General features: G+C 35.1%; 1 protein-coding gene across 2 annotated transcripts in view; it reads left to right on the top strand.

Annotated features, from left to right (window-relative positions):
* Nucleotides 1-8,709, top strand: part of ODR4 (odr-4 GPCR localization factor homolog) — a 36,533-nt gene extending 27,824 nt beyond the window's left edge. For both annotated transcript variants that reach the window (XM_086343332.1, XM_086343331.1), the window contains 2 exons: nt 7,163-7,273; nt 8,393-8,709. In XM_086343332.1, the coding sequence (XP_086199458.1) occupies nt 7,163-7,273; nt 8,393-8,460 (179 nt within the window). In that variant the 3' untranslated portion in view covers nt 8,461-8,709. The remainder of the gene's footprint in view (nt 1-7,162; nt 7,274-8,392) is intronic.
* Nucleotides 8,710-12,444: the final 3,735 nt, after the last annotated feature.

Here is a 12,444-nt window from a genome sequence, read left to right as displayed (position 1 = left end):
TTGTTGACTGAACAGATTGTTGATTTTGTCAGTCCTACAGTTTGGGATCCAAAGATCAATAATATACTGATCCTGTCTTCAAGGCGCTAAACAGCGTTTTTTAACTTGTGTGGATACTTTTACGTGCTCACATAACAGCTCAGACTGCCTGGATTCCTCCATTATGTTTAATTATAGTCTTATGCTGCTTCGTTGCATTATTTTCCATTCTTATAATTATTGATGAATATCAGTTGCATGTTTAATGATGTTAATCTTTCACATAAGACTGTAGGATTCTTGAGAGTAAGTGTTGCTCTGAGTTCCATGCCTAAAGCATGATAGGTATTCATAAATATCTGTTACTAACTGAATGACATAGACTGAATAGGTCAATTTTGAAAACTGTAGCACATCTTTTTTCATATTTGCTGCTACTGCTGCTAAGTCACTTCAGTCGTGTCCAACTCTGTGCGACCCCATAGATGGCAGCCCAGGCTCCCCTGTCCCTGGGATTCTCCAGGCAAGAACACTGGAGTGGGTTGCCATTTCCTTCTCCAATGTATGAAAGTGAAAAGTGAAAGTGAAGTAGCGACCCCATGGACTGCAGCCTTACTGTATGCTTAAAAAGTTGTAAGCATATGCCTATCTAGATAGAAGGTTTTTAAAGTTTGTGTAGTGTGCTACACTGAACAGGATGATGATTTTAAAAGGATATAATATCATAGCTCTATGGCTTAATAGTTTAGAGTGTTTTAAGGGAAGTAGAACATTAAAATGTGACAACATGTAACACTTAATTGTTGCCCCATAAATGTTAATTTTATTTTATAGCATTTAGTATGTCTATTTATTAGATAATTATTAGGCATTTGCTCTGTTCAAGGCAGTGTTATAGGTGACAAATCAAAGGTCAGATTCGTGTCCTCAAGAAGCCTGTAATCTGACTTGAAATAGAATTGTATACTTTATTAATTATGTGGGGCATGTAGTAAGGTCCTAAGAGTAACGAAGAACTCAAGAACATCAAGATTACTGACAGGACTTTAGGGTCTCCAGTGATTTGGTTGTAATAATTCAGTCAGAAAAAATACTTTGATGACAGGTGAGCAGTAACTTGTAATCTGTGGTGACAAAGGTTTGACATTAGTGTTTTCAAGTTTTAGTAAATTCTTTTGTTTTTTTCATTCTTTATTATTACTACTTTTATGTTTTGCTTTAACTAGTGGTCAGTTCTATAATAGGAGAATGAACAGGGAATCATCAGAACATTTAGCACAGGAACTATCCCTATAAGTGATTCAGAGAAAGCTTCAGAGCAGGTGACTCGAGTTCATTTTGAAGGATGAATACAGTAAAAGCGACTCTAAGCTTTTTAGGAATTAAACATTTGGATCAGATGTATTGTGACCAAAAATAAGACTTGTGTATTATTTTTGCTTTATCAGGTATTTGTTGAATTAGAAGGAATTAATTATTTAGAAGCAAAATACATTCCAAATTATGGAATAGGGTAAAAACATAAACATTTTAATAGAAAAATTAAGTGCTTTTACATGAACATTCTATTAGTTTAGAATTATCTTCACTTTTGCATTTACTCATTCATTCATTTATTTATTCAAAAATACTGGATGCATAATTTTACCAGTTGCACATCTGAGTCCAGATCTGCCAGTTACAGCTTCAGTTCAGTTCAGTCACTCAGTCATGTCCGACTCTGCAACCCCATGGACTGCAGCAAGCCAGGCTTCCCTGTCCATCACCAACTCTGGAGTTTGCTCAAATTCATGTCCATCGAGTAGGTGATGCCATACAGCCATCTCATCCTCTGTTGTCCCCTTCTCCTCCTGCCTTCAATCTTTCCCAGCATGAGGGTCTTTTCTAAGGAGTCAGTTCTTCACATCAGGTGGCCAAAGTATTGGAGTTTCAGCTTCAGCATCAGTCCTTCCAATGAATATTCAGAACTGATTTCCTTCAGGATTGACTGGTTGGATCTCCTTGCAGTCCAAGGACTCTCAAGAGTCTTCTCCAACACCGCAGTTCAAAAGCATCAATTCTTTGGTGCTCAGCTTTCTTTATAGTCCAACTCTCACATCCATACTGGAAAAACCATAGCTTTCACTAGTTGACAAAGTAATGTCTCTGCTTTTTAATATGCTGTTTAGGTTGGTCACAGCTTTTCTTCCAAGGAGCAAGCATCTTTTAATTTCATGGCTACAGTCACCATCTGCGCTGATTTTGGAACCCCACAAAATAAAGTCTCTCATTGTTTCCATTGTTTCCCCATCTATTTGCCAAGAAGTGATGGGACCAGGTGCTGTGATGTTTTTTTTTTTTTTTTTGAATGTTGAGTTTTAAGCCAACTTTTTCACCCTTCTCTTCCACTTTCATCAAGAGGCTCTTTAATTCTTCACTTTCTCCCATAAGGTTGGTGTCTTCTGTGTACCTGAGGTTATTTATATTTTCCCGGCTATCTTGAAGCACACTTACAGCTGTGTAACCTTAAACAAGTCCCCTTTGAACCCCACGTTCTCTTGGGTTGGTATTAGAATTTACTAAAAATGTTAGGGGGAATATATTCTGAACAGAAAGAGATATATAAATGTAACGTGATACTTACTAGAATTATTATAAAATGTTTAAATTATGTACCTTCTGAATTATAATTAAAGTCAATAATATTAAAGTATGAGATTAATGTTATATAGCGTGAATATATTTTCCTAATTATTTGAAATTAGAGTTTCCATGGAAAATCATGCAAAGTAGAGCTCAAATGTTCAAATTAGAGATTGAAATCAATGACTGTACATTTATGATTGTTAAACTTGTTGTAAGTATCTAGCTTTAGTCTCTAAGTATTTGATGTTATTTGCTTATTTAATTATTCTATTCTATAATACAGTTGCCAAGTAGTTGCTATGTTTAAAATACATATTTTGCCAGTAAGTATTTTAAAATAACTTAAGGGATGAAGAGCAATTTGTTTGTCAAAATGACTCACTTAAGGTGAGGAATAACTGGGTTTAAAATTTCTTAAATGTATTAGTCATCTCCTAGTAGATATTAACTTAATAATTCAGATGTACTTTATGCATAGTATCAGCTAAAAATTTAGAGACACACCTTTAAAATCTGGTGGAACCCGTCTTTGCTAATTCTGTCTTGGTATCAGAGGTGAAATTGATTTTTGTTGTTTGGTTAAACATTGATAATAAAGGAAAACAAGTAATGCTGAAGATGTATTTTCATGGCTAAATCACTGAGTAATGAAACCTCATTAACTTAGGAGTTAGGGATCTGGACGATCAAAGACGACAGCTAAGAGTTTAAGTTCTAACGTTTCTTTTTAACTTTCTTCTAAATAGTCCTACCTGTCAGCAGCTTGGAATGAAATTGAATATATCTACAACTTAGCATGTATTCATCATGTCCTTATTTTCTCTTTTGTTGACAGTTGCTTAAGAAAGATTGCTTTCTCATATGAATAATTTGAATTTGTCTGCAGTTAAAATTACCTGGTTTTAAGAAATGGTTAAGGTGTAATTTCCTTTTGAATAACATGTTGTTTGCATTTAAGATAGCAGCACTAAGGTGTTGGTAAAACTACAGTGCCTGAGATTCTAATTAAATTCTATATGCCCTCATAGGGACCTCCCTGGTGCTCCAGTGGTTAAGAAAGACTTCATGCTTTCACTGCTGGGGTCATGAGTTCAGGCACTGGTCAGGGAACTAAGACTCTGCATGCTGCACAGTACGTCCAAAAAATAAAATAAACGTGTATTAAAAAACAATTCTACATGCCCACACCCAAAACAGACACAAATTGTTATGATAGGGATTTATTCACTCTTGAAAAATGCTCTTCTTTAGTAAAACTGTCTCAGATTTGTATCAAATCAATATAATTTTGTATGACATTTTAAAATGAATATAGAGCGATGGAATGTCTTTTAAAGAGATATAAATTGTTTATACAAAGGATTTGACTTCTTTGAGCATTATGTTCACATATAACTATTCAGTATTAAAGGTGTAAATAATGTCATGAAAAATAAAGCCATTTTTGTGCTCTTTATAAATACTGAAGTAAAAAAGTAAAAAAAAAAAGTCTCTAGCATATAAGTTAAAAGAGTGCACTTAATACTTCATCCATTATTTGTGTTTGTATCTGAGGTAAAGATTTTAATGGCCCAAAGAAAAGCTTTAAGCAGTGATATTTGCTAATAGAAAAACCAAAGGTGTGTGTATGTTTTTAAAATAAATAAAATTGTACTTGCATTCGACTTTTAGACCTATGGATGAAGTTAGAGAAGCTTTTAAGCTGGTGAGCTAATGTAGTCTAGAAGTAAAGTGTTATGGCGATAAGTGGGAGCTATAGAAATATAGAAGACTGAATAAATCTGGAGAAAGTTCATAAGAACCATTTGTTGGTCTTTGTGACTGATCTGATATGGGAGTAGAACAAAAGAGAAAAATGTTTTGTGTTTAGTCATATGCTCAAAGAGGGGAAAAAAGAGTGGTTGTGCCCTTGATTCTAATAAGGTGTGGCTACTGAGGATTATTTCTCAACATGACAAACTGTTCTTCATGAGAAATTGATGAGAAGCAAGCAATTTTTTTAATCCATTTTAGTATCATAGATAATTATTTCAATAATTTTATGTGTCATCCTTGTAAGCACAGCCTCATGGATGTGCATACAGTATCAGTTCAGTTCAGTTGCTCAGTCGTGTCCGACTCTTTGCGACCCCATGAACCACAGCACACCGGGCCTCCCTGTCCATCACCAACTCCCAGAGTCCACCCAAACCCATGTCCATTGAGTCTGTGATGCCATCCAACCGTCTCATCCTCTGTTGTCCCCTTCTTCTCCTGCCTTCAATCTTTCCCAGCATCAGGGTCTTTTCAAATGAGTCAGCTCTTCACATCAGGTGGCCAAAGTATTGGAGTTTCAGCTTCAACATCAGTCCTTCCAATGAACACCCAGGACTGATCTCCTTTAGGATGGACTGATTGGATCTCTTTGCAGTCCAAGGGACTCAAGTGTCTTCTCCAACACCACAGTTCAAAAGCATCAATTCTTTTGTGCTCAGCTTTCTTTATAATCCAACTCTCACATCCGTCCATGACTACTAGAAAAACCATAGCCTTGACTAGATGGACCTTTGCTGGCAAAGTAATGTCTCTGCTTTTGAATATGCTGTCTAGGTTGGTCATAACTTTCTTTCCAAGGAGTAAGCGTCTTTTAATTTCATGGCTGCAATCACCATCTGCAGTGATTTTGGAGCCCAGAAAAATAAAGTCAGCCACTGTTTCCACTGTTTCCCCATCTATCTGCTGTGAAGTGATGGGACTGGATGCCATGATCTTAGTTTTCTGAATGTTGAGCTTTAAGCCAACATTTTCACTCTCCTCTTTCACTTTCATCAAGAGGCTATTTAGCTCCTCTTCACTTTGTGCCATAAGGGTGGTGTCATCTGCATATATGAGGTTATTGATATTTCTCCCAGCAATCTTGATTCCAGCTTCTGCTTCCTCCAGCCCAGTGTTTCTCATTATGTACTCTGCGTATAAGCACACAGTATATTGGGATACAAAAATGTCTATGGAATTCAAACCCAAGCAATAAGATATTTTACTTTGAATTTAAACAGTATTTACTGTTTCTCACTCTGCTATTCTCTAATCTTTGTAAATATTAATAAAGAGATCAATATGAAGTACAGTTGATCCCGGAGCAACATGGGGATTTAAGGGCACTGACCCTCCCACAGTCAAAAATCGCATGTAGCTTCACAGTATGGGCGGTACCTTGGGCTTCCCAGGTGGCGCTAATGGTAAAGAACCTGCTTGCCAGAGCAGGCAGACTTAAGAGACGTGGGTTTGATACCTGGTTGGGAAGATCCCCTGGATAAGGGCATGGCAACCCACTCCAGTGTTCTTACCTGGAGAATCCTATGGACAGAGGAACCTGGTGGGCTACGGTTCATGAGGTCACAAAGAGTCAGACATGTCTGAAGTGACTTAGCACACACGGGCAGTACTGCATCCATGGATTCAGCTGACCATGAATCATATATATTTAGTGGGAAAAAAAAAGTCATGTGTAATTAAATGGATCCATGCAGTTCAGACCTGTGTTATTTAAGGATCAACTGCAATTGCTTTCTCTAGAACAGCCCCGTGCTATCCCCTCTTGAGGCAAAGGAGGGAGGATGGCTCCGGGATCCACCCATGCTTCAACCAGAGTAATTCTGCTTTCATCTGTTTCACTTACTGGGATTTCCTGTCACATAACCGGGAATTCCTGCCCGATTTTTTAGCACTAGTTTAAAAATGAAAACCATTTGTCTGTGTGATCCCTAAGAATGTTTTCAGTTCAAAAACTTTTAGTCAGTTTTAAATAAATTTAGCTAGGCTAGCCCTCACAAATTATTGTCAGCATAATGAAGTAGGAAGAAAACTTGTACTTGAATCCTCATTCTGTTGCTTATGATGCTCACATATTCACTTAGTGTCCCAGATTTTATTTTTCAGCTGTAAATGAGATAATGTACATACTTTGCTTAACATGTAGTTGTTTTAAGGTCAAACTAGTGATCACATTTTGCTTATATGTTACAAATTTCAGGTGATCTAACTTTTTATGTAAATATTTTAGGTATGTAAGGTCTGTCCCATGGACTGTGGTTTGGCCCATGGGTTAGTTTGCCAGTCCTTGCTTTTGTATTAATATATGATTGCTTAGAATGATTAATTGCCAGAACTATCAATAAGTATATTATAAATTAATTCTAGTTAAGAGAGAAGGTTACCCTGTCTGTGTAGTTTGATTTTTAGTATCAGTTTATCTGTACTATCATATGGTAATCAGATTATAATTTGTGGACATCATTCAGAACTAGCTCTGTGGCTCTTTGGCAATCAGTTATGAAAGTACATAAAGTATTTTAAAAAGTATATCAGTCTGATATATAGTCCATAAAATTTAGTTCACCTACACTCAATAAAGAGCAAATTGTTATTTTAAAATCAAGTTGAAAAAAATAAAATTTTTAAAAAGTCAAGTTGAAGGAAAATGGAGCTCATTGTGTGTTTTTTATAGTGTTCTTCAAAGGTTATTTTTAAATGGTAATTATTCCCATCTTGATTAGTATTTATTATTATCTTCTTGCAGCCTGTATAAGTTCCTCTATGGATACTGAAGCTTCATTGGACAACACAGATGATGAACAACCAAAACAGCCAATTAAAACTACAATAGTGTTGAAAATTCAGCAAAACATAGGTATTATATTTCTTCTATAACATTGAAAAGATGATATTTTGGATTTGTGTTTTCTTGTTACTATACAACTATTTTCATTTTGTTTTCTTAAAAGAGCTAGATTAAGCTAGTTATTGAGTACTGTGGAAAGTGGTGGGAAGATTTATAAATAAAGCATTGTCCCAAATGCTTTCAAAAATGACACTTCCTATTAAATGTTTTGGTGTTTTTAGAAGAAAATTATGTTGAGTTTTGGGGAACAACAAGTATAGCAGCGCCAATGTTTTCCAAATTGGTGTTCCCAGGATTGCAGTTATGAAAGATTTTGATAGATATTCTATGAAGAGTCAAATTCAAATCTGAAAATTCTAACGCACTTTAATTTTAAAGTTTCCAAGAAGTATGGTGGTCACGTTACCATTTTTCAGTCTTAGTGATAAAAGAACATGTGACCTGTTGCTTAGTTAAGACTTTCGGCTGACTGAGAGTTAGAAGCCAGAAACTTCAGTTATTTTTCATGTCGCTTAACTCACTAGGTAAACTTAATTACCTAAATTTTTTGCACCTGTGTGTGTGTGTCTGGACTACTATGGTCAGTTTTTTGTTTTTTAACTTAAAATGCTCAGGGGAAAAATTAAAAATAAAAGTTGCCAACATAAGCTTAATAATTTTTAGATTTTAGTTTCTGTGGTTTTTGATAGCTATATAAATGACTTTGCATTGTGATGTCTCTTTGGTTTAAGCTAAGTTGCATGAGATGGCATGGCTGAAATGTCAATATAAATATTTGTAGAAGCCTTTTAAAGTATGGGTTAGTTTGTCTCTTAGATTGTCTCTTAGATGTGTATGAGTGCATTTGTGTATAAGAAAAGACACTTTTAAAAAAAGAAAAGACACTTTTATTTTAAGGGGTCAGTACCAGTCCAACCTTTGTAAAATATATTTTCAACTATTGCTACATTTTCCTCTAAGATTTTGCTGGCTTTCAGTGTCTGTATATGTGTATGCATATGCATTTGTGTCTCTGTATTGTTATTGTTGTTTAGCCCCATCAGTTACCTGCATTTCAAAGCCTAGGAGCAGTTAAACCTTTCTTTTGCTCATTCCATTTCCATTTGTTTTGTGTTTGTTTCACTTTAGGTGTGATTGCAGCATTTGCAGTTGCAGCCCTTGCTGCGGGTATCTCCTTTCACTACTTCAGTGATTAGGTTGAGGCACAGAGAGCTTCCTGATCATCCAGAGAACAGTGACCAACAATTATGAATCTTAAAGATGCAAACAAGCCATCTGCATTTAAGACAACAGCAGCCAGATCTGCTGCCAGATTCCTGTTAGATGTGTTTCTGACTAAAATGAAATCACCAGCTGCCTTGTTTAGCCTTGCTTCTATAAATTATAGGTGGCTCAGGCTTCCAAGAATAAAGTTATACATCTAGATGTAAGTTGCACATAACAAATCGTTATTGTCTGTTTTTTAAAATGTTCGAAATAATGGTTTATTTTCATAGATTTTAGTTTTGTTGACCTGAACTACATATTGGTCAGGACATTGAAAATTTGAATAGTCAAGAAGGGTGTCTGAGTATCTTAGTAATAGAATAATAAGAGAAATTTCTACAAGATGGGGCAACAACTTATTGGATAAGTTTGTACTTTCATACTCAGTTCCGAAATACTGATTGAGTTCCGATTGAGAGATAGAAACCTCTCCATACCTCTTTCAATGAGCAAGGATTGCCATAAATCATGAGCTTTCTCAGGTTATCTCAGGTATATCAGGTTAATATATATTAAATAAGACTTTTGCTTCCAGTAGTACTTTAGGTACTGCAGAACAACTAGATCTTGAATAAAATCTCCTTTGAATCCATTAATAGGCTCAAAGAAGGTAGAGGAAATCTCTAAGAACCATACTTCTATTTTCTATTTCCTGACAAAATGAACGCATTTTTATCTGTAAATTTTGACAACTCCATTAGGCCTAAGTTTGGCAGTAGTTGCCTGGATAACAAATACCAGTTGCAGCATTGCCGTATCCGTTCTCCTCAGACCAGAAACAAGGAGATAAATCTGAATCTGAGATGCCCCATCCAGGACAGCTGAAGTAGGCCTCAGTTTGCAATACCCTATAGTTCCTGGTAGAAACAAGATCTAGGCCCAAGATTCCCATAGATTAAGATAAAACAATACTATTTCATGACTGGAGATCACCAGGTACAAGTGGAAACTGGCTATTAATAGCATGAGGAAGAACCCGTAGAAATAAACTTTGGACTCACTTTTCCAAGGTGTCGTCATCAACACACATGAAGGATGGAACCACAGGCAGATCTGAAAAAGAAATGCAACTGCTAGATAAGAAATATATTACTTGCAATTAAAAAAAACCAAACATGTTGAATATGATATTAACTCAGCTGAATAGTCAATAAATAAACTGGAAGCTAGATACAAAGAAATTACCCAGTGTGCAGCAAGGAGAAAGAAGGTGCTAGAAAATGAATATTAAGGAGAAGGTAAGAGATGTGGAAGGAAAAATTATGAAGACTAGAAGTACCAGCAGGAGAGAGTAGAGAGGATGAAGTGGCAATATTTGAAGAAGTAACAGAATTTTCCACGTTGGTTGGAAAAACACAAATTCATAAATTCAGGAAGCACAGTATATCCCAAGCATATATAGATGAAATCTAAGCCTAAACTCAATATATTATAACTGTGAGATATCAAACAAAAGATTCTTAAAGCAGTCAAAGTGAGGAGAAGATCATCGGTGAAGGCAAGACAGAACTTCAGAAGGCTTCTCGATAGCAACAGGGACTCCAAAGATGGTAGAATAGTGGCTGTAAAATTCTGAGAAAAAAAATTAGCAACTTGGAATTTGTATGTAGCAAACTGAAATAAAGCTATATTCAAATAAAAAGCAGATTTTACCATTAGTGGAACTTCATTAAAGAAATTGCAAAAGGAGGATCTTCAGGAAGGAAAATGATTTCAAAAGGACAGTCTGAAATTAAAAAACTAGTAAGCAAATAAATGAAAAACATGTAAATCAAAAGTGTTTTTTGTATAAAACAATTGTAATGAAAGAAGTGTTTATAAGAAGCAAAATTGTAATTAAATAAAACATTTTATGCAGTATTAATGTGGACTTTCAAAATAGGATCTAATTGAAAAACAGTAATAACTGTTTTTTTTCCCCATAAGATGGGAGGGGAGTGATTAGAATTAAAGTGTTCTGAAGTGTTTTATTATTCAGAAAATGGGTTAAGATACTATTTAACTTTGAAATTATGTCAAACATGTATCATAAAATTTATAACTGTTAAAATAATAGATATGAAATGAACAGTTCCAAAGAAAACTTTAAATATGGAATAGGAAGACAAAAACTCAATACAAAAGGGAAAGAAATTAGGGGTGGGGGAGGGACAAAATTAGTAAGATAATAATGATAACAAGTCAGATAATGAAAATAACTATGAATAGGCTGCTGCTGCTGAATAGGCTAAACCCAGTTAAAAACGTTGATTCCATTTTTTTGAAAATCTGGTATAGGCTGGATTTTTTAAAGGATGAAAAAGATGGGCAAATAGCAAAGGAAAATATATGTAGCTTTGGTGCTATCAAATCAAAATTAAACTTTATGATAATATTATTAAAGATGGAGAAAACCTCTAAATAATGGTAAGAGGATCAATTCATTAGAAATATATATATAATTTTAAATTTCTATGTGCTTAATAAAATGGCCTCAAAATGTGTAATGCATGCGTGCTAAGTCACTTCAGTCGTGTCCAACTTTTTGCGACCTTGGGTGGTAGCCCACCAGTCTCCTCTGTCCTTGGGATTCTCCAGGCAAGAACACTGGAGTGTGTTGCCTCCAGCGGATGTCCGGACCCAGATATCGAACCTGCGTCTCTTATGTCTCCTGCGTTGGCAGGCAGGCTCCTTACCACTATGCCACCTGGGAAGCCCAGGCTGAAGCCACAGATGGAGCAGAAATCAGAAATTTTAACAGCTCTCAGTTACTAACAACTCAGACCAAAAAAAAATGAAGACACAGATTTTAATAATGCAGTTAACAGTATTGATTTGATGACCACATTTAGAATGATTAGCAGAGAACATTCTTCTTAAGCATTGTGTTTTAGCAAGAATTGGCCATTATTAGCCATGAAGTAAGTTACAATAAATTTCATGAAGTTGGTAGTAAATGAATAGAGATAAATTAGAAGTTGGTTATTTTAAAAACTAATAAAAGTTATTTCTTAATCATGGTTTTACAAGATTAAAAAAGCTTCATAGATGAAAGAAAAAAACATACTTAGAACCTAATTCTGTGTTACATTTGGAAACACTGGGTGACGCACCAGAAAGTGCACTTAGAGGAAAATGATCTTAAATGCTTAAAGGCTAAGTGTATAACTTAGGAAAAGGTTGACAGAATAAACACAGTATAAAGCAGGAAGACACAGGAAAAGGGAGGAAATCAATGAGTTAGAAAACATAGAATCACAATGTCAATGTTGTTTTCACGACAAAACAGATGGATGTATTTGAGTGAGAAGAAAACAAGTCTAAACAACATAAAGATTGAAAATGGGGTCTTAACCTATAGCAGAGATGAAAATGATAGATTACCAGGAGCATTTCTAATGTGTTTGAAAATTTAGACAAAATAGACCAAGGTCTAGGAAAGTCTTTCCCTTAAATTGGCTGAAGAAATAGACAAGCTATGTACTACTTACTCAATAGTATTGAATAGAAAATACTTTTAAAATTTTTGATAAAGAACATCCAAATGTTTTACTTCCCTTTCGAAGACTGTGCTATTTGAACGTTTCATGCAAACTCAATAGATAATGAGGGAATACTCTTCAGCTTAATTTACAAGGCCCGTGTAGTTTTTATTGATACTAGAATCAGACATTTGGTAGGAGAAAAGAAAATTGCAGACTTACAGCACTTATTAACACAGATCTGAAAGTCAAAAGCATTACTGATAAACTGAATTCAACATTATATAAAAAGGATAATGCATCATGATGAAGTTGTATACATTAAAAATCAGGAACATGACAAGGATGCCTATTATCACACAAATTTCTATTCATTGTCCTGTAAGAAAAAGAGCAAAAGAGAAATGGCATTTTAAGAGGGTGTGACTAAACATTTGAAAAGATGTTTAATTT

This window comes from Bos grunniens, chromosome 16 (genome assembly GCF_055505025.1).
Source record: "Bos grunniens cultivar Pamir isolate PY7600 chromosome 16, Bosgru_T2T1.0, whole genome shotgun sequence".
NCBI classification, from domain to species: domain Eukaryota; kingdom Metazoa; phylum Chordata; class Mammalia; order Artiodactyla; family Bovidae; genus Bos; species Bos grunniens.
The sequence above is the reverse complement of the archived record's forward strand: the minus strand, read 5'-3'. Positions and strand labels throughout refer to the sequence as shown.